The following is a 21,316-nucleotide window of genomic DNA, read 5'->3' on the forward strand; positions in this document are numbered from 1 at the left end:
TGCCCGTAGGTGTGAATGTGAGAGTGATTGTTTGTTTCTATATGTCAGCCCTGTGATGAACTGGCGAAATGTCCAGGGTGTACCCCGCCTTCGCCCCTATGTAGCTGGGATAGGCTCTAAGTGATCCCCATGACCCTAGTGAGGATAAAGCGGGTTCAGATAATGAATGAATGAATGAATGGTTATTTCTTTATAAAAATGCTTATTATTAGAAAACTGTTGATTTAAAAAGTGACGTGTGACATTCTTAATGTATGTATTGGCGTAACATAAGCAGGATGGATCAGCACCATACTCCATACTGCAACCTGTAAAAATAAAACATGTGATATGTAGTATTTAATCTTGTAAGAAAAATTGGGAAATCTAAAAGAATAGAATATTTGTTTTTCAGGTAAATTCAGTTAAAATATAACTTGGCCATTTGTGACATGAAAATATAGCATTAATTGTGATGAAATTGGACATTTTTGAGCTGAAAACATACAGGGTGGGGAAGCAAAATTTACAATATTTTGAGGCAGGGATTGAAAGACAGTGTATGACCAATTAGTTTATTGAAAGTCAAGAGAATTTATTTGCCACAAGAAAATTGACATAATAGAAAATGTTTTTATTCTATGTGTCCTCCTTCTCTCTCAATAACTGCCTTCACACACTTCCTGAAACTTGCGCAAGTGTTCCTCAAATATTCGGTTGACAACTTCTCCCATTCTTCTTTAATAGTATCTTCCAGACTTTCTTGTAATAGTTTTGCTCATAGTCATTCTCCTCTTTCCATTATAAACAGTCTTTATGGACACTCCAACTATTTTTGAAATCCCTTTTGTGTGACGAGTGCATTCAGCAAATCACACACTCTTTGACGTTTGCTTTCCTGATTACTCATATGGGCAAAAGTTTCTGAAAAGGTATGGATAATAGTGTTAGGTATGATTATGACATCAATATATGTTTGGTTTCAAAACAATTGACGTAGTGCCTGCTGAGAAAAAACAACTAAATGTTCATTGTAAATTTTGCTTCCCCACCCTGTAATTCATATGACCATCAACATGTTGCAACAGAACTGAAATCCTGTAAATTTGCATAACTTGCATTTACCAACACAAAGTTCCTTTGGGGATTCACTTCTATTGTTTTCTTATGCACAAAGACATAAATAAGACCTCTAAGCAAATTTTAGCCAATATACATCATTTTGGGGGGGATTGTTCTTAAGGCTTTTTGTTTAGGTCACAGTGATGGTGATCATTAAGGGTACATTTACACGGCAACACTTCGCAAAGATTTCTCCTTTGCGTTATAAAATCATTCCGCGTTAAGACGAAGCCGCTATGATAACGATCTGCATTAACATGAGTCCACGAGGACGGCTGAATACGCTGTAGTGTCCATGCCAGACCAGTAGCTGGCGATGTAGAGCTGTAGTGAAACAGTGGCGGTAAAACACGCGCCTGCGCACAAACGATTTCCGGTTTAGACAGCCTTTAAATGAGGAGAAGAAGAAGAAGAAGAAGAAGAGGCGGACAACACTATTTACAAACAACAATGGCAAGTGGTTGTACAAAGACGCAGGACTTCTTTGTCTGAACAGATGAGCTGAGCACAGTTAGCAGCACGTATGTTGTTCTGAAACCGGCCATTGTTGTTGTGGTTGTTCCATCTTTTTCTGCAGCTTTATTGTGTCATAGAGGCTGGCAAACCAGCTTGGAGGCGCATTACTGCCACCAACTGGCCTGGAGTGGGTTAGCTGGTGGTTCTTGGCTGCGCGCGCATGCGGTGACGTCATATTTTACCCCGGAACGTTCTGATTCGCGTTAACACGGAGCTGGAATGCGGAGCGTATCGATAACATTCCACCCTGGACCCTGGTATCAAAAGTTTCCGGATTCAGGCACTCTAGGCACCGTTTCCATGTTAACAGAAGTTTTATCCGCGATGAAATCTTCCCCGAGTCGACTGAATCCTACGCCGTGTAAACGGCCCCTAAATGCACTTTCACTTTATGACTGTGTTTAATATTGATTTATCTGGTGGTGAAATTATCTGCCAGTAGAAGTCTCAGGGATAGTTGTTAGTTTTTATCTGAAACTTTGAGTGAACCAGCCCCTTAACTGTAAATCAGTATCTACAGGAAAGATGGGGCTGCCCTTCCCTTCCTCTTTTCCTTTTCCACACTCTCAAGTCCACAGCTGCCCTTAGTGAACACACACTCACTGAGCTCAGTCTCTCAGTCTGTAAACACACCTTAGTCAGTTTACATATTTTCCTGTTTATGTTGACAAATCAGTAATACACAGCTTATTTTGGAGCCGAATGCACCGTACTACGATTGCTGTTTCCTGCCTGTAAAGGACATGTAAGGATTTGCACAGCTAATCTGCAGATTACACTTTATCAGTCTTTCATCAGGCCTGTGAACTTGGCGTGTTCGGCATTAAAGTTATGGTCACAGAACACACCCGACTTCTGCTGTCTGAGTGTGATTGGTGTTCTTGCTCCTCACAGCGGTACAGCTTGATGTGCCATCACTCGTTATTACAAGTCTGCACAGCTCAGTGCACAGTTACTGAGTCACAGTGATAAAACTTTAATAGGCTTTGTCATTGGGTAATTTAATGGAACAGCACTTTGAGCCCGCCATTGTAAGGAGGGGGGCTGATAGCGAGACGGGAAAACAACTTTTATATCTGTATGTAGATTAAGGAATACATTGACTTTGTGTTGTAGCTCATTGTGTAGCATTAATGTGTCCTCTTTGTTTAAAGGGAGGCAGTTTATAGACATATGAGGAACTACTTAGGAGGTTTTAACTGAGAGAGAAGAAAAAAAGGGGTCACATACTGCCCATTATGATCTCAAGTGGGTCGGACCGGTAAAGTAATAGCATAGTAACCTGAAATTCTGTGAATTAATGAGAGAATGGGTTCAATGCAAAAGGAATGTTTATCTCAGAGCTATTAGATGTACTTCATAACACTGTCTGCACATCACAATACATTTCCTGTACAGGTTCTTTCTAGTGGAAGACCTATAAATACATCGACATTGATAGACTTTAATTTGAGCATAAGTAGGCAAAAGAAACTCCAGATTTAACAGGACACTCCAAAATATAGTGTAATAAATCAGCCAAAAAAGAAAATATTTAGCACATTTAGGGCCAGATGTATGAAAGGTTTGCATGTATTAAAACGTGTGCAAACTCATTGCACACGCAAAAAGATGTACAAACTGATTTACTAACAGTGCACACTAAGGGTTGCATCTTTCAAAGGTGCAAAATAGCACGTCTGCATCCTTTTAGTACATTTGCCACATTGAATATGCAATTTGGGGTGTTTACATACAGTTGTGCATGTGCTGGGAGGAGAAAATGTAAATATATTAATTTAGCACACGCAAAGTGATTTATCAAAACAGAAAGCAATTTTGCTCATAGAAACTGCATATATATTTAACACGTCTCAAAAGGAGGTGCAAATGGTTTGGATGGGTAACTGTGCTTACATGGTAGTGGTTAGGAGACATCGAAATGATGAAACAAGATGCAGAGAACACATTTTTCACTTGTGTGAAAATTTTTGGAGTGACGGAAGAAAAAATAATTGAGACATATGCACCCCCCCCACACACACACACACACACACACACACACTTTACAGGACTCTTTTCCACTCCTGATGATTGTGATTAAAAAATACGCACCGACATTTGGCTACAGTATGACAAAATTATGTGCGTGTGACAGTCATTCAATCCAACTACACCCCCCCACACACACACACACACACACGCACACACACACACACACACACCTTTAAAATGAAAAATAAATGAATGAATGAATGAATGAGTCATGTAATACCTTCTGTGACTAAACTCCTCCAACGTCACATTTCCGTGCGTCTGGATCATTCAGTCACTGTTCCCATTAGTGCTGCAGTATCCCACAGCAGTTTCTACAGCGTATTGTCTCCAGTAGCGCACGCAAAACCCTCATTTAAATAGGGTGGTCTCCAAGACTTTGCACCTATTGTAATTTGCACAAGCAATCTTGGTAAATCGGCCGCAAACCATGGTCACACCCACACGCAAAATTCTAGATTGGGCAAGCAAATTACTGCATGCAAATTGGGATTTTAGTAGATCCGGCCCTTAATCTCTGAGGCAGCTCATTTAAAAAAAAAAAAAAAAAGTTATTCCAGTGTAATGATTGTCTATTTGGTAACACTGTAAGAAACGTAGAAACTGGTATTTTAAAGCCACAGTCATATTTAGCCTCACTGCAATGTCAGTACAGGAGGCTGTGTTTGTGTAATTTGTCTTATCCAACACTAAATCCACCCTGATTTAGATACCATGGGCCCTTTATGTGAGGATTATGATCCCAGGAGAAGATAAAGGGTCAAACGTTTAGGCGTGCAGATATTACCTGGAAATATGACATGTTTTTATCAACAAGGAAAAGTCTGGAGTCTTTCTCAGGGGAGGTTGTTTTTTTAAGAGATAGGTATTAAGTCATGGTGACATCCAGAACCGGGGCCAGCGCACACAAACAAACAGTAACCGGTGTGAGACAGTCCACAGAGCTCAATTTGGTCCCGTTAAGTCGCTGTGTGGAACCGACGCCGTCGTCTTTAAAGAACAAGCGTCCCTTGGCCCCAGCTCAATCGGAGCCACCGTGACCCGAGGCCCCACAAAGCTCCGTCTTTACTGCATCCCTTGTGGCTGTGTTTTTCCTCATCTGCTGAGGGGCATGGGACCAGCGCAGACTAAGGGCAGGAGTCAACAAGCCCAGCCCCAGGGCCCATAAATATGAGCCGAGAGGGAACAGGAAAGTCTGCATTCCTCTGTTGGCAATTTGCCCAAGACAAAACTCTCTCCTTTCTGCCTCCATCATGACTTCATTTGATCATTTTTACCCCTCAGCCAACTTCTGGCCAAAGGGGTATTGTAATCACTGCAAAAATCCAAATCTTACCATTTGTATTTTTCTCATTTCTAGTCAAAATATCTCAGCACATTTAAAATAAGACATAATCACCTAAAGGGTAGCTTGTAAGCGAGATATAAGAACTTATTTTTAGACAATAGATCTTGAAAATCTTATCTAATTTTCACTTGGTCCATTGGCAGATTTTTTTGCTTGAATTAAGCAGATATTTTGACTAGAAATGAGAAAAATACACTTGGTAAGGTTTTGATTTTTGCAGTGATCGTTTTGTCTGTCTGTCCGTCTGTCAGTCCATTCAACGATATAATCGCATTATCTGAAAAATGCATTGAGATATCTGTTCCAAATTTATACTGTGGATGCATCTGGGCATGGAGCAGAAGCCTATTAAACATACTTTTTCATGGTCCAGTGATCTTGTGCCTTGTGCAGTTATATTATCTGAGTACTTTCAAATATATATAATAAGTTTTACACAAAGACAATCTAATCTAAATTATAGGGCAGTAACTTTTAACTGAATCTTACACTAGATTTGGCCGAGGGGTATTAAAAGTGCACAGCATGTTATGTTTTTGCTTTTTTTCCCAACTGACTAAAGGTCTGTTACTGCTCTGTTTTGTCCTTCATTGCGGCCCCACAGTTACTCTTCTGTAAAGCTCAGGCATGTGATTAATGGGCAGGATTAGTGTGCAGTCTCACTGAGAGAGGGCTGATGTAAACCTAAAAACTTCCTTTTATGTGTGTGAATCAGCTACTACTTGGCCAAATCTGCTGATTACTGAGAAAAATCTGTTAGTAAACAGAAAAAGTAGTGAGATTTTCTACCATGAATGAGTAAATAAGGGAATACCTAAGGGTTTACAGATAATAAAAAGTATTTCAACAACTTATGGTCAGTATTTAATATTTACTTTAAAACAGAATTTAACAAATACTTCTCTCAGGAAATTTGACAACTCATATTATCAGTCTCTGTTTTTGAGAGAGCAGAGAGATATACACTGTTGCCCACTGTTTTCAGACACATTCCTCTTTTTATTTGTATTTTTTACACATCAGTAATCACCTTTGACTGGGTACAATGATTACATACTGAGTTCCAGTTACACTTTATCTATCAAAAATAAGTCACATTGTCACTATTATTTCATGAGAAGTTGTAAAAATATTGTATTTTTAATGTTCTTTATTATATAATTGATATTTTCTACAACATAATACCTTTCAATGAGAGTGGACATTTTAAATGCTACTATCTACTGAGGTATTAAGTATTTGTTTTATGTTTTTATTCCATCATAAATTGGAATAATTTCTGAAAAACATATATATTCAGTGATGTGTCCATGTTCCACTTCACATTACATTACATGTGTTATACTATTGGTACGTTCTACCTACATACTTTAAATCATGCACAGATTTTTCATGCAAACTACAATAACACTATAGCTACACACTTTTTAAATTTAGCATCAATCTCACTTGAAGGAGCTGAAAATGTTTCTCTTTGCTCATAATCTGGACTCACTGACAGACAGAATGATCAACCAACCAACTCATTTATAGCATCTGTGAATCTAAAAACAAAAAATTTGGATTCTTTTCCATGTTTTTCAAGCCTGAAAGTGTGGAAAAAGTTAAAGGTGGCAGGTTCTTGGTTAAGTATATGTCACAATTTATCTGAAAACAAAGTAAAATCAGTGAATTGTTGAAAATCACCTACTATAATAATCTGTTGAAGTGTCAGTAATACTATTTCAGAGGGTGTTACCAAAAAGGATAATATTCCTGTTTTCAGACACTGTCTTATTGTCTAATTATGATGTTCATAGACTAAGAACGGTTGCTCAACAGCTGGTTACTCAGTAGTACATGCCAGACTGTTAACCATTAACCAGCAGCGACCGCGTCTGTCTGATCCCATCAACGCTGTAAATACAATCTAAAAGGGAAGATGGAGCCGACTGGGTGGTGGCAGGGGAATTGTTTCCTCGAGTTTACAAAGCCTTTTGATTTGTTTTGAACTCTTGAATTAGGGACCTTGGACCCTCTGTGATATTTCATGACCAGTCAGTCCCTGATCCAGCTGGGCTGTGACTCACTCACTTTGCTCTTAGTCATCCGTTGGCAAATCCTGTTTGGTTTCCTGCTAAGAACCCTGCAGAGTCTGGGGCTCCACATTTATTTTTGAGGTAGCTCAGCGTGCTGATGGGGAGTGTGTCTTTGTAATCCTGGGAGAAAAACTCGCCTCTAGACTCTGTCACCACACGGATGCGTCATTACACAACTGCTGGTGGAATGACCAGGCTATTGTGCCTCCTTAGAGTTCAGGAAGTGTTTTGTGTAACTGTCTATGTGCTTATAAGGAGATCAGGAATCATTAGAGTGTACTTTGTAGAATAAAACATTTCCTCCTTTTGTTCGAGTAGGGATGAGTAAAAGATAAAGTATGTATCTGGGACAAACGGGTTCATAAAGCAATTATTTACCAATTCACATGTTCGCTTTCACAAAAGTTAAGAGTAACTTATTGACTAAGGAAAAAAAGAAAAAAAAAGCATATTCTGACACAGAAAATGCTAGGAATTCCGAAATGTGCTTTGTCTATGATGTAGCATGCTTGTTTGAGTTCTCCACTATAGATAACAATTAACATAGTGTTTTAAAAAGCTGCAAATGTTCACATAACAAGACAAACCATATTCTCACTCAAACTTGACTTGGTTTTTGATAAACAAGTCAAGTTAAACCAAGCAACTAATGGTTATATATTAATTTCACCAACAACAAATGGATAGACAAATGCATTAGTAATATTTTACACAAGTGATTACATGGTTGCAGAATCCACAAACACATTCACGTATGCTTGTCTAAGCATGCAACATGTATCATAAAACACACACAGTCAGCCCTCCATTGTGCAATTGTGTAATCTTTAGAGGGTAGTCTACCTTTGTTTGCTTTGCCTCACCTAGTGATTATGAGATTAGCACCCTGGAGGATCATAAAATCATTCACAAAAACATAAATAAATTAACCGTAAGAGTCCCAGCGCTATTTTTGTGTCAGTTCCCAAATTAATTTTCTCTTTATTTAACCTTTCTAAAGTGATTTATCATCTTTTTTTTTTATAATGCTGTCCTCCGTATTTTGCATTTTTTCAGTGAAAATTAGGTATTTTCCTAAATTTAATTCACTGATCTTGTAGATGTCCATAAAAGCTCCGATTAAAGTTGAGGGTTATTTTATCAGAAACAGAGAAAACTGAAGAAAAAGTGACTTTTTCCAGTCGAATCTATCATTAACTGAACATAAACCAAGCATCTCCATCCACTATCATTGATCCAACTCCATGGGTTTTACTGGTGAATCAATGTTGTAGAAGATGACAGTGTTTCCACGTTCACTGCGGAGCCTCTGAACGTCCAAATGGGTCATATCTGATGACCATGAAAAGATGACAAACTGCATTTTACACCAGTTATTTACATGTATTGATAGGATTAGTGGATCAACAGGTATTAAACATGTTAGATCAGTAGATGGTTTTGGTTGACGGTGGATGTTTGGGTCTTTATGGGTTCAGCAGTGATATTTTAAGTGTATATATTTAAGTAGAAGTGGCAGGATGTCATTGGCTTAACCTCCTTATTGCTTTCGGTTCTTTCAGATCATGGGAAGTGTAACTGTGGGTTCTGCCAATGCGACGCCGGATGGGAAGGAGAAAACTGTAACTGCACCACGCGAACCGATACCTGCATGTCCAACATCGGCCTTCTGTGCAGCGGTCGAGGAGCATGTGACTGTGGGGTTTGTCAGTGTACTCAGCCTGGGGCCTATGGAGCAACCTGTGAGAAGTGTCCCACGTGCCCCGACTCCTGCACTATAAAACAGTAATTATTACCCACCATTAAATTAGGTTTATGACATACTTTGTAATATCAAGTTAACACTTTTGCCTGAGGGTGATGCTAGGAAGGAAGGAAAACTCATCACAAAATGGAAAAATTCTCCTTTGTTTGGTCATTCAGCAACACTTAAAGGCACAATTAGTAATAGTTTTACTTCACAACACTAATAGATTAACTAAAACCATTAGTAGAATGAGAAGAAAATGCTGTTATTAACACACAAATTTGATTGCTTACTTTTTCATGTTAAAATACTAAAACAACTACCAAGGAAAAGAGACTGGATTGTAGAATATTCATCTGCAGAAAATACTTGAGTGCATGCATATCTGGGTTGGACTGTGGTTTTGTTGCCTCACAACAAAAATATTGAGTTCAGCCCCTTTTGTGGAGTTTGTATGCTATCAAAACATGTGTGCTAAGTAATTATCCAGCCAAGCCCCTTTTTCCACCAACATTTCCAGGTATTTATTTTCCTACTTATAAGAATTCCTGGTAATTTGTGTGGTTTGTGTTTCCACCACACCTCAAAGTTCCAGAAAATGTATTCAAATCAGCCTTGGTCGTTTCCAGTCACCTACTCAAAAACTTATACAAAAAATGTTGAAAAAAAAATGCGCCCCAGACCGTTGGAAATAGACCTACACATGTTATTACAAAAATGTGCGTGCTTCTCGGGAATAGTGTGCTATGTTATTGGCTTGACATTCTGATGCACGGATTTTGTTAAAATTGCGAAAAAAAAAAGTCTAATTTCTCCATCCAAAATGAATTGGGCCATTTTCAAGTGGCTACCATTCCCAAACGATTCGTGCTAAAAATATTCTGTCAACGCAGAAATGTTCAGCTTGGCCCAAAGATTATCTTTGTGGTCACGTGGTAACAATATCACTTATGGTTTTCGCACAAAAATCCTAGAAAAAACCCCATTCATTTTCAATGGGAGCGACAAAAAAGTTGTGTTTTCTGACCACTACTGCTTCGCCATACTTTTACCTACAGACTTCATTTAAACTTTAAAACGCAGGCATTTTTGTCATCTCTCCAAAAATGTCTGTGGTATGAGGATGGGGTTTACGGTTTTCAATAGGTGAGTCTTCAAAACCCCTGGGTTGAGTGAAAATCTGATCTGCTAGAGTGGGTGATGTCCCGCTGAATTTCTTTGTAGCATATTTGTCAAATACATGCAATGAGGCTCTTTTGAGCAGTCAGACAGATTATTGCAGTGTACTTGTAAGAGTGAGCCAAAGACATTCAAAACAGCAACTTCAACCCATAAAGACCCAAACACACACCATCGACTAAAAGCATCTACTGATTTAAAATGTTTAATACCTGTTGATCCACTAATCCTACCAATACATGTAAATAATTGGTGTAAAATGCAGTTTATCATCTTTTCATGGTCATTAGATATGACCCATTTGGACGTTCAGAGGCTCTGTAGTGAACGTGGAAACAGTGTAATCTTCTACAACATTTATTCACCAGTAAAACCCATGGAGTTTGATAAATGACAGTGGATGGAGACTCTTGGTTTATGTTATTCTATGATATTTTTGCTGAAACAGTAACTTTTTCCTAATTTTTTTTCTGACTTGATATAATAACCTTTGAATTTACTCTGAGCTTTTATGAACATCTACATGATCAGTGAGTTAAACACAGGAAAATATACTGAAATACAAAAGAAACGCAAGTATTTTTCGGTATTGGTTTATATGGGAGTTTTATTATGAATATTGGTTTCATATGAGATATTTATATCCAGCTGTGAAATTTACAGTGGCAGTACATTGAATTGTGTCCATGAGCACTGAGTTGACGGTCACGGAGATGGGCCAAGCGAATGTGGCGATCCTGATTACGCGTGGTCACACGTGGTCTTCCGGATCTTGGTCTGTCCTGAGTGGTCCCTGTGTCACGGAATCGTGTCCTCAGCCTACTGATGGTGGACTCGTGCACTTGCAGACGTCTGGCAACATTGCGAGCCGTTAAACCAGCATCAAGCATACCAATGGCACGTTCTCTCAGATTATCGTTAAGGCGAGGCATCATGGTAATGCAGTAACTTTTGAGTCTTACCATTTCTTTTTATAGCCCCCGGATAAACAAAGGGAATTGCCACTCCCATTTGTTGCTCCCACTACCATATCACTCAAAACGTACCACACCTCCAATACTTTGTACACATGCTCAACACCACTCGTGGTCGTGTTTGCCTGCAAACACACGCTCCAATGGTTACAACTCACTTATTTTAATGTGTATCTCAGTTGACAACTCAACAGGACAGCTGAACTCTTGCCTAAATTAACGACCAAAACTTGCGTTTCTTTTGTTGTTCAGTATATATGATTTCCATTGAAAAAAGTTTAAAATAAAAAGTATAACATTAAAATAAATGGTGATAAATCACTTAAGATAGATTAAATATAGAGAAAAATCCATTTGGGAACTGACACAAAAGTACCACTGGGTCTTTATGGGTTAAACACTCAAAATAGTGCATTCTGCAAATGGAGCTTGTTGTTCGTCTGCTTCTCGTAGCTTCCTTTCTTTTTCTCCATTTTCCAAAATGATCGAAACACAACAAAGTGAACCTTGTAGAAATGCAATTAACAGGTTTGGTGGATGAACACAAGTGTGAAACGCTTCAAGTGTGTTCCACCAATCAGCATTCTTCAGCACTCTGCCCCCTATTACGAACTTCTTTGAGGGAAAGTTTAGGGTTGAGGGAAAGTTTTTACCCAGGTAATTTTGGTGGAAACACACTGAGGTTTTTCAAAATCCTGAGTAAAATTATAGTTCTTGTTAAAGTTCCTGTGACAGAAAAGGGGCTTTGGTGTCCTTGACCAAGACACTGGCATAAATCAAGAGTTTATTCCTCCTTCAGTGGGGTCCTTGAGTATGCACTTGAAAGGGTTAAATGCAGAGGTTAAATTTCCAATCAGGACAGTAAGAGTGAACTTGCTGCCTCCTTGCTCGTCAATGAGCATTTTAGGGAATCGAGACATCCATAAAGATGATGTGTAGAGTCTGATTTCACAAGCGAGGAGGAGGCGGTGAAGAGGAAAATGAGAAAAGTCTTAAATTTTATAAACTGCCCCTTTGAAATCAGAGAGGTGGTCATTAAAAACATCAAATACCAAATAAAGGAGTCAGGTTAGCTGGCTGAAGTCTGCCAAGTAAACGTTCTTCCATTATGATATTCCCACATGCCAAGATGATAACAAACTCCTACAGAATCCTTAAACAAATACAGTTGTATTGAAAATAGGTCACTGCTCTGTCACGGCCTTGATAGTCAGCAGAGTTTGGGCCCCTTGAAAATATATCAGATCAGGCTCAACCACCCAAAAGAAACCATCATATCAACCCTGAAAATATAACACTGTGCAGATGTGCATGGGCATGTAACATTCTGTATGGAGTGGATTTAATGTAAGACTGTTAACCTTCATAAGAAATATACAGAAGACACTTCAACAGCTTAAATGTGATTTTAATTATGAATCTCTGAAACTTTAAAATAGATATAAACTTTTAGTAAATGTCTGTAAACATGGCCGTATGACCTGAAGGACTTTGGTCTTTTAACCCATAAAGACCCAAACAGCCACCAACGACCAAAACCATCTACTGATCTAAAATGTTTAATAAATTCTGAATCAGTAATCCTATCAATACATGTAAATAATTGGTGTAAAATACAGTTAGTCATCGTTTAATGGTCATCAGATCTGACCTACTTGGATGTTCAGAGGCTCCATAGTGAATGTGGAAACACCGTCATCTTCTACAGCATCGATTCACCAGTAAGACCCATGGAATTTGATCAACGACAGTAGATGGAGACACTTGTTTTTATGTTCAGTTAATGATGTATTTTGCTGAAAAAGTCACTTTTCCCTCCGTATTCTCTGTTTTTTTATATAACAACTATCAACTTTAACCTGAGCTTTTATTAACATCCACATAATCAGTAAATTAAATATAGGAAAATACATGACGTTCACTGAAAAAACCCAAACTACAGAAGATGATGTTATAATAAATGGTGATAAATCACTTTACAAAAGTTAAATATATAGAGAAAAATATTTTGGAATGGCTACAGAAATAGCACTGGGTCTTTATGGGTTAATAACATTAAAGGCTTATTTTTTCATAAAATAGTGCAAGAGACACAATACGGTGTGACAGAGGTGAGGCGGGTTGACGAGAAGAAAATCACCCCTGCAGAGTGACAGTCATTATTAGTAGCATTTTTGGCATTTCTCCTTTGTCAGAGCAAGGACCACCAGCTACCATCAGACACCATTTCTAGAATCACCTTCGCTGAGGTTCCCGTTGACCTAAATTGACAGTAAATACTTTAGCAATCGTTCAGATCACAGACTGCTCAATGTAGAATCATTACTGCGTCGAAAGATAAGTGTATCATCATGTGGTAATGTGGGACGCCAAGCCAAGATAGCAGGAAATTTTCACAAACAATGGGGAGGGTTTCTAGTCGGCTCTATCCTGACTGATCAATCACAAATTTATAGTCTGAACAACTCTATTCTCACCTGAAAAATATCCTAAAGGAGGGATATTTTGCTTTTTCAAATGGAATTATGCATTTTAAAACATTTCCCTGTGGTCTATATAAACCAGTGGTTCCCAACCTTTTTTGGCTCATGACCCCATTTTAGCATTACAAATTAATAGTGACCCCAGACATTCAAAACGGAGACAATTTTTTTGATAAAATTAATTTGTTTTTGATCATGTAATAGTTTGTTATACTATGTTGCAAATAAACATTAATTTTAGACAACATTTAGGCTATATAATGTATACAATGCACCTTTTTTAAATTTTATATGGAAAAGTGTGTGGTGTTTTAATTATAATGACATATATATTGAATCATTACAACATATTTTTTATTTGTAATTTATTTTTTTTAATCAATTACTAGAAATTTCAGGCGACCCGATTTGAATTCCAGGCGACTCCATGTGGGGTCCCGACCCCAAGGTTGAAAAACACTGATATAAACTGTAAATGCTATGCTTGGGTCTGAATTCTTCATTAATTCAACTCCACAGGTCCATCTTCAATCCTATTTCTGAATAATGACAGGAGAAAGTTTTTCTGGAGCGCTGGCCCTTTAAATGTGCATGAGCCACTTCATGGCCCACCCTCTCCGGGTTGTTGACTGTGCTGCTCTGTCCCATTCAGCCACTTGTGTTCGTTAATACAACCAACAACTGAACATTTTTGGTAATCGGCTAGAAGTTTGGACATATTTTCAGTTTTTACTACAACCACTGCTGCTGACAAACAATTATGGCGTACTCGGAGAAATGTTTGTCGGAAGTCTTAACCTCATATGTGCAAATGTCACGACATCACGAGTTATAAAACATAACAAATTAAGCAGGAATTAAAACAGGTTGTAGAAATCCCCTCGCTGTTTGCTAAAATGAATATAAAGATAGCTTTGCAGCACCTGGAGGGTTCAAATTCAAACTTTTTTAAGTATTAGTGTCCAGATACACAAATAAATGTACCAAAGACTAATAAAAGTGGGTTTATCAAAATATGACCCCTTTCAAATAGTGTCATGAGGTTGCGCTTAAGATGATGACAACCGGCCAAACTAAGGGAGGACAATACCTGCAGTGGAAATACAGCGTACTGGTGCCAAAAATGAGCCAAACCAAGGAAAGTTGAGCCAAAATTAGCTGAAACTGTCAATAAAGAGGAAAATAAATCTAAGAAAATTCATTATTTATAAGTTCAAAATCAGCTCTCGGCTTAGTATTACTCCTTCATCGGACGTCCACATAGATGTTGTGAATAAATGCCATTTTTCATTAATAAAAGATGACCTCATTGACATACAGTACCTTATCATTCATGAAATTAATAAGGTGAGGTGTCCATATTGTGTCATGTACTGTCCAGTTTTCCTCTCATTTTGTAACACAAGTAATCAACTCAGACATAACCTGACAGCTCTGCCCTGGGGAGACGGATCTTTCCAGTCCACAGCATCACAGCTTTAAAAGTGACATTACAGAATTTCATTTGATAGCAGTCACCAAAGTTGAAGCTTCCGACGTGGAGAGGATCTTAGAGCAATTTCCAACATTGCTGAAAAGAAGGGGGAAAACCATTACCTGGACAAAGACCCTTCTGTCGTTATTACCTCCAGCACCTAAACTACATTTCTGGAGCTTGGATTATTTTAAGACTGGCTGTCACTTCAATACAGACTGAGTCATTCAGTAAAGGCAGTGGCTATATGGATGTCAAAAACTAAAAAAGAAATAGGTATCATTTTATTTCTTAAATAAATGAATGAATTAATTTAATTTTTGAACATTTAGAACAATAAATAAATACATAATTGTATATAATTTTCACAATATGTTTGAAAAGGAGTAGGCTGAAGCAAAAACATAGTCATTCCAATACACAAGCTATTTATTTATTTATTCATTTCGAACATGCAAAGAAACAAAATAAAACAAAACAAAGCAAAATAAGACAAAAAGAAAATAACATTTAAATAAACAGAATCTATCTTCAAGTACGTGTCTGAACTTGCATGGTTGAAAAGGAGTAGGAAGAAGTATAAACTTATTTAGTCCAACCCCTCATGTGCTTTTATACCGTTATCAATAACTTAATACATGAATCCAACAATAAATTTTTCTTAATTTAGCATTCAACCCACAACTAATACATGATGCAGTAACTGAATTATGCACAACAATATTATCATGGCAGTACAGTCATACAAACAGACAACAGTTCAACAATTTTCTTCAATAATTACAGCATATTTATCAATACAACATTATCCATAAACAAACAACCCTCATTGTTATTATTAACTATATGAACTTGTATTAATACAGTATGTATATATGTTTAAATCAATCAATATGACAATCCTATATATTATAATCTACTCAATATGTGCTAAATACAGTATAAACCAATAGAAATACAATATACAATCTCCTATTTATAATTATATAAAACTTCTATTCAATTTATTCTGTATATGATTATGTTTTTATACAATCCACAAACTATATTAGTTTATATAAATGTCATATATAAATATATTTAATATATACATGTATTTTTCATCGTCAGTTCATGCTTGTCACCCAAAGACCCTTTTGAAATAGTCTTAAATTTCTTTTTTTTTTCCCACCTCGTGCAAGTCATCATAAAATTAACCACATACATTTACATTATATACAATAACAACACGTGGGACTCTGTTTGCAGACAATGTGTGGAGTGTCAGCACTACAAGAGAGGACAATACACCAAAGACAACAGCTGTAATAGAATCTGCAGAGATGAAATCCGACCAGTGGATGCAGTGGGTATGAGGTTTTTTTTTTCTTTTTCTCATTATACTTTGATTGTGGTTTGTAAAAGAAATGCTTGCATTGCATTGCATTGTAGTGAAAGTGTATTTTCTGGTATAAATGATCCAATCTAATCCAACTTTATTTGTAAAGTACTTTAAAACAACTGCAGCGGACCAAAGTGCTGTACAGAAGAATAAATAAAAAACAAAATACAAGAATAGATAACAAGACAAAGAACAACTGTACAAAACAAAAAATGACATTATTTTATTTCTTCTTCTGTTTTCATCCCACAGGTTTCAAAGGCAAAAACGCAGTGAACTGCACGTACAAAGATGAAAATGACTGTGTGCAGCACTTCCAGTATTATGAAGATGAAAGTGGAAACTCCATCCTGGAAGTGGTGAAAGAGCCAGGTACTGCAAGAGTTTATGTGCATGAAGAGGACTATTAATTCACCAGAGAGCAGTGTACCATCATTTATTATCAGGCCGGGCTGGTTTGTTCTTTCAGAGAGGACACTGTGTGAACTGGGGGGCACCTTTATGTTCGAAAGCTCATCATCAGCCGGTTAACCACAGCTCCACTCCGCCACATTATAGAATCGGTTTATTTATCACCATCCTCCTGTCTGTCTGTCTGTCTGTCTGTCTGTCTGTCTGTCTGTCTTCCTGTCTGTCTGTCTGTCTGTCTTCCTGTCTGTCTTCCTGTCTGTCTTCCTTCTCCCAGTGTGTCCTGAGGGTCCTGACATCTTGGTGGTGCTCTTGGCGGTGGCTGGGGCCATTCTGTTACTGGGGCTGATTGGGCTCCTTATCTGGAAGCTGCTGGTCACCATCCACGATCGCAGAGAGTATGCCAAGTTTGAGGAGGAGAGAGCCAAAGCCAAATGGGATACGGTAAGAAATGGTCATAATTACAATGTGTGCAGCTTTTTGCAGAGATTAGTATTAGAATACTGAACTGATAGTAAGTACTTCTACTGAAATACCTTTTACTTTTGAGCTGCGTTACATGAGTATTTCTATTTTAATGTACTTTATTCTTCGACTCTAGATGCAAATATGGGACTTTTTGATTTTGATTTATTTTAGTGATTTATTCCAAATATGCAATGAAATTTAACACATTTGCGAACAAGCAAAACATGCAAAACTAGAAGCACTCAGAGAGCGCAGACCTCCGCCAAGGCAGATCAGTGCCCCCCCGCCCCCCGATCACCACCAAAATTTAATCATTTGTTCCTTGTGCCAGTATCAACATTTCCTGAAATTTTCATCCAAATCCGTCCATAACTTTTTGAGTTATGTTGCACACAGACAGACAGACAGACAGACAAACCAACACAGACAAACACATAACCACCTTGGCAGAGGTAATAATACAGATATCAACAATCATAACAATCTTAGATAGAAAAACAGCACAATAGTTGCATTTACATGCCTGAAAAGGGGTGGGAAGAAGATTTCCCCAGAATTTTTACTCTATTACATTAATTTTACAGCTTGTATGAAGAGTTCACACAATGGATAATGAAACATGCTTTAAAAACACAGCACATAGTTTATTAAACCACCACTTTCCGGTGGTTTTGACCTCTGCATATTACTAAAAGCAACATGGAGCTGGTCTATGAGATGTTAACAGCTCACTCTATTTCAGTAAGTGTTCAAATAATCCAATATCTGACAAGAAATCAAGATTACATAGGAGCTGGACTGAACTTTAATGGTTAATCATGTGATTATTTAGTGCCCCTGTAAATAAAGCTGCACATAAGGTACTTCAGAAAAGCTCCACCTGCTGCAAAAACAACAGCAACATTCTGCAACAACAATGATGCTTTATTATTAATAATATAATGTTATATATAATAATTCAGTGTCAGTGAGAGGGACCAAACCATGACATTTACCTAAACATTTTACCTACATAATGATTAGATGAGACTTTATTGATCCCACAATGGGGAAATTCACTGGTCAAGGTAGCAACAGAATAAAAAGCAAGAAAAAAATGTGTATGCATAAAGATGGTGCAAAAGACAAACAATATAAACATAATAATGATAGCAGTAAGTAATAAAACTCTATAGGCTATATACACATTTACATAAAAAAAAATATACAACAAAACAATATATAATGAAATGGATGAATCAAAAAAACAAAAAAACAAACAAACAAAAAAACAATATTTACATTAAAAACCAGATTTCAGTTATTTGCATTTATGTGTGGTGAGTCCACAATTGTGTGGATTTGCACCATGATTTCATTTTAATCTTAAATTTAGTCAATTTAAGACATTTCTTGCTGTTTTCCCATATTCCATTTAGTGCATTTTTCAAGACTATTTGCAGTGCTGAACTGGTATTTTTTACCTGAAGTGATCCTACCACTAAAACATGTTTTTGAGCTGCAAACTGACAGCGCCCCCTACAGGTTTGGAGCACCTCCACTGTAGTGACTGGTTATGCAGCATTTTTTTGTTTGCAGATGTTTTGTTGGTTTGCATCGTTTCTCTATTTGCAGAGCATTTGATGATTATGCATGTGTTTTTGTGTCTTGTGGTGCATTTTTTCATTTGCACCACGCTCCTCTTTTTGCCCCTCGTTCAGACTTGTGTTAGAGTTTGTGAATTTGCATTGTTTCTATACTTGCAGCTCTTTCCTCTCAGTGAGATGCATTTGGCCGTTGCAATGTGTTTAGTCCTTGTCAGCTACTGTAGCAAACAGAATCATATGGACTCACTTGTGAAAAAATGCATCAATGTTGATGATGAAGCACATAAAAATCTACAAGAATCTATATGCAGTTATGTTTAGTTAACTCTGCATGATGAAATCTAATCGGTGGTGTCCATCCACCTTTGATTCAGTCACATTCTGTCAGTCCTTGTTCATTTTCCAGTGGGTTGAACTGAAGCCGTTTTATGTCTCTGTTCTGAACCTCCAGACTCACAAAAAAGTGGCGATTTTATCCCATAGAACATTGCCTCAATTGGTTAATTTGTTTGTTGATGTTAATCTGCAAATAATATCCAGAACACCACAGTGACACTGCAACACAAGCTGCAGAATTGCTCTTTTTGTTGGGGAAATCTATTTAGGGCTTCAATTCTCTGTAGGAAAGGACTGTGTGACAGCAAGAAAACATCCAGTAAATACTCTAAATATAGTGTCCATGTAAATGGACGTTGAATTTTAAGTGGACGTTTATTAGGTGGTAGAACAAGAAAAGAAACTCAAACTAGTCTTTTCAATGCCTCATGTGGTTCTGCGTAAGTGTCTTGTGGTTCTCAGTTATACGGATGTCCCTGAACTAGTTCTGTCTCACATCCCCCACATGCACATTCAGTCACTTTTCACCTCCTTCTCAGCCTCTTTCTGACTTCTTGCATTTTGCAGAGTCACGCAGTGGGTGTTTGTGGGAGTTAGACTCAGAACAGGGTGAAGTTACTCTAAAAGTAGAGGATCTAAAGCAGGGGAGTCAAAATCATTTTAGTTCAGGGGCCACATACAGCCCAACATGATCTCAAGTAGGTCAGACCAATAAAATAAAATAATAATAGTACTGTATATTGGCCTCAAACTAACCTGTAAGTAATTATCCAAATTTCTCTTCATTTTATTGTGAAAAAAGTAAAATTACATATGAAAATGCAAATAACCTGAACAATCACATACAACCTGAAATTTCCTAAGAAAAATAAGTGCAATTTTAGCAAAAAAAAATCCAATCCAATCCATTTTATTGATAAAGCACAAATGTAAACAAACGCAAAGGTTTCCAAAGTGCTGTACAGTAAAATAAATGCAATATAAACATAAAAGATAAAATACTAAGATAAAAACACAATAAAACATAATAAATAAATAAATAGACTGTCCACCCCAGATAAAATATCCATACACATAAAATCAACATCCTACGTGGTATGAAAAGCCAAAGAGAAGAGGTGGGTTTTAAGAAGAGTTTTAAAATTAGACAGTGAGGAGGCGTGTCTAATGTGTGTTTGCTCCATAGTTTTGGAGCTGCGACAGAAAACATCCGGTCCCCTCTGAGCTTCAGCCTCATTTTGGGAGCAGCTGGTCAGCTGACCTGAGAGATCAGCTGGTTATCACTTGGGTTTTACAAATTCGAAGAAAAGTTTGTAATGAAAGTCATACGCAGCTTTAAGACATTTCGGGGTGTTCATATTTGTTCAGGTTATACACATTTCATTGTGAAAGGATAATTTATACATGTAAACATTTTCATAATGTAATTTAACTTTTTTCACATTAAACCACATTGTTTTGATCTTAAGTGGGTCAGACCAGTAAAATACTATAATAATAACCTAGATATAATGACAACTCCAAATTTTTGTCTTTGTTTTAGTGTAAAAATGTTGTTATTATTTTACTTGAGATCATATTTGGCCATATGTGGCCCTTGAAATAAAACAAGTTTGACGCCCTTGATTGTTAATATCTTCAGTGTAATTCATGCCGTGGGCCAGACTGGAACTTTTGGATGGCCAGTTTTGGCCCACGGGTCATATGTTTGACATCCTTGATCTAAATACTTTTAATCCACCACTAACAGAATGTGACTGCTCCCTAAAGGGGAAGTCCAAATTATATTCCAAAACACTGTATTTTAACCCTTTCATGCACAGTGGTCACTACAGTGGACAGCCATTCTACTGCTGTTCTCTTGTATATTCATGGATTTTGTTGTTTTAGTTCCATGTCAGCCAACACATTGGACGTTTATGCACCATCCCATACACTGACACTGAAAACATTACTGTAACTTTGCTGTTCTTGATAACCCTGATCTAACATGTTTGAGTGCAAATCAGTTCCTTGTTATTGTTATTAGACTGTAATTAACAACAAAAGTTGTTGGGTTTTTTTGGCATATTATCTCCATGAAGTGAGTAATGACTAGTATTAGAGTACACTACAAACCAAAATTTAAGGGTTTTTTTGTTTTGTTTTGTTTTTTGTCATTTTTGCCATTTGTAAATAAAACTATGTCTGGTCATTAAAAAAT

At 37.3% G+C, this 21,316-nt stretch overlaps 1 protein-coding gene across 1 annotated transcript in view; it reads left to right on the forward strand.

The window, feature by feature from the left end:
• The window catches only part of itgb3a (integrin beta 3a), a 36,228-nt gene that overhangs the window by 13,481 nt on the left and 1,431 nt on the right, over positions 1-21,316 (forward strand). The window contains exons 11-14 of the mRNA XM_030142131.1: positions 8,640-8,862; positions 16,183-16,283; positions 16,568-16,687; positions 17,001-17,167. Coding sequence (XP_029997991.1) covers positions 8,640-8,862; positions 16,183-16,283; positions 16,568-16,687; positions 17,001-17,167 — 611 coding nt within the window. The remainder of the gene's footprint in view (positions 1-8,639; positions 8,863-16,182; positions 16,284-16,567; positions 16,688-17,000; positions 17,168-21,316) is intronic.

This window comes from Sphaeramia orbicularis, chromosome 8, assembly GCF_902148855.1.
Source record: "Sphaeramia orbicularis chromosome 8, fSphaOr1.1, whole genome shotgun sequence".
In the NCBI taxonomy this organism is placed as follows: domain Eukaryota; kingdom Metazoa; phylum Chordata; class Actinopteri; order Kurtiformes; family Apogonidae; genus Sphaeramia; species Sphaeramia orbicularis.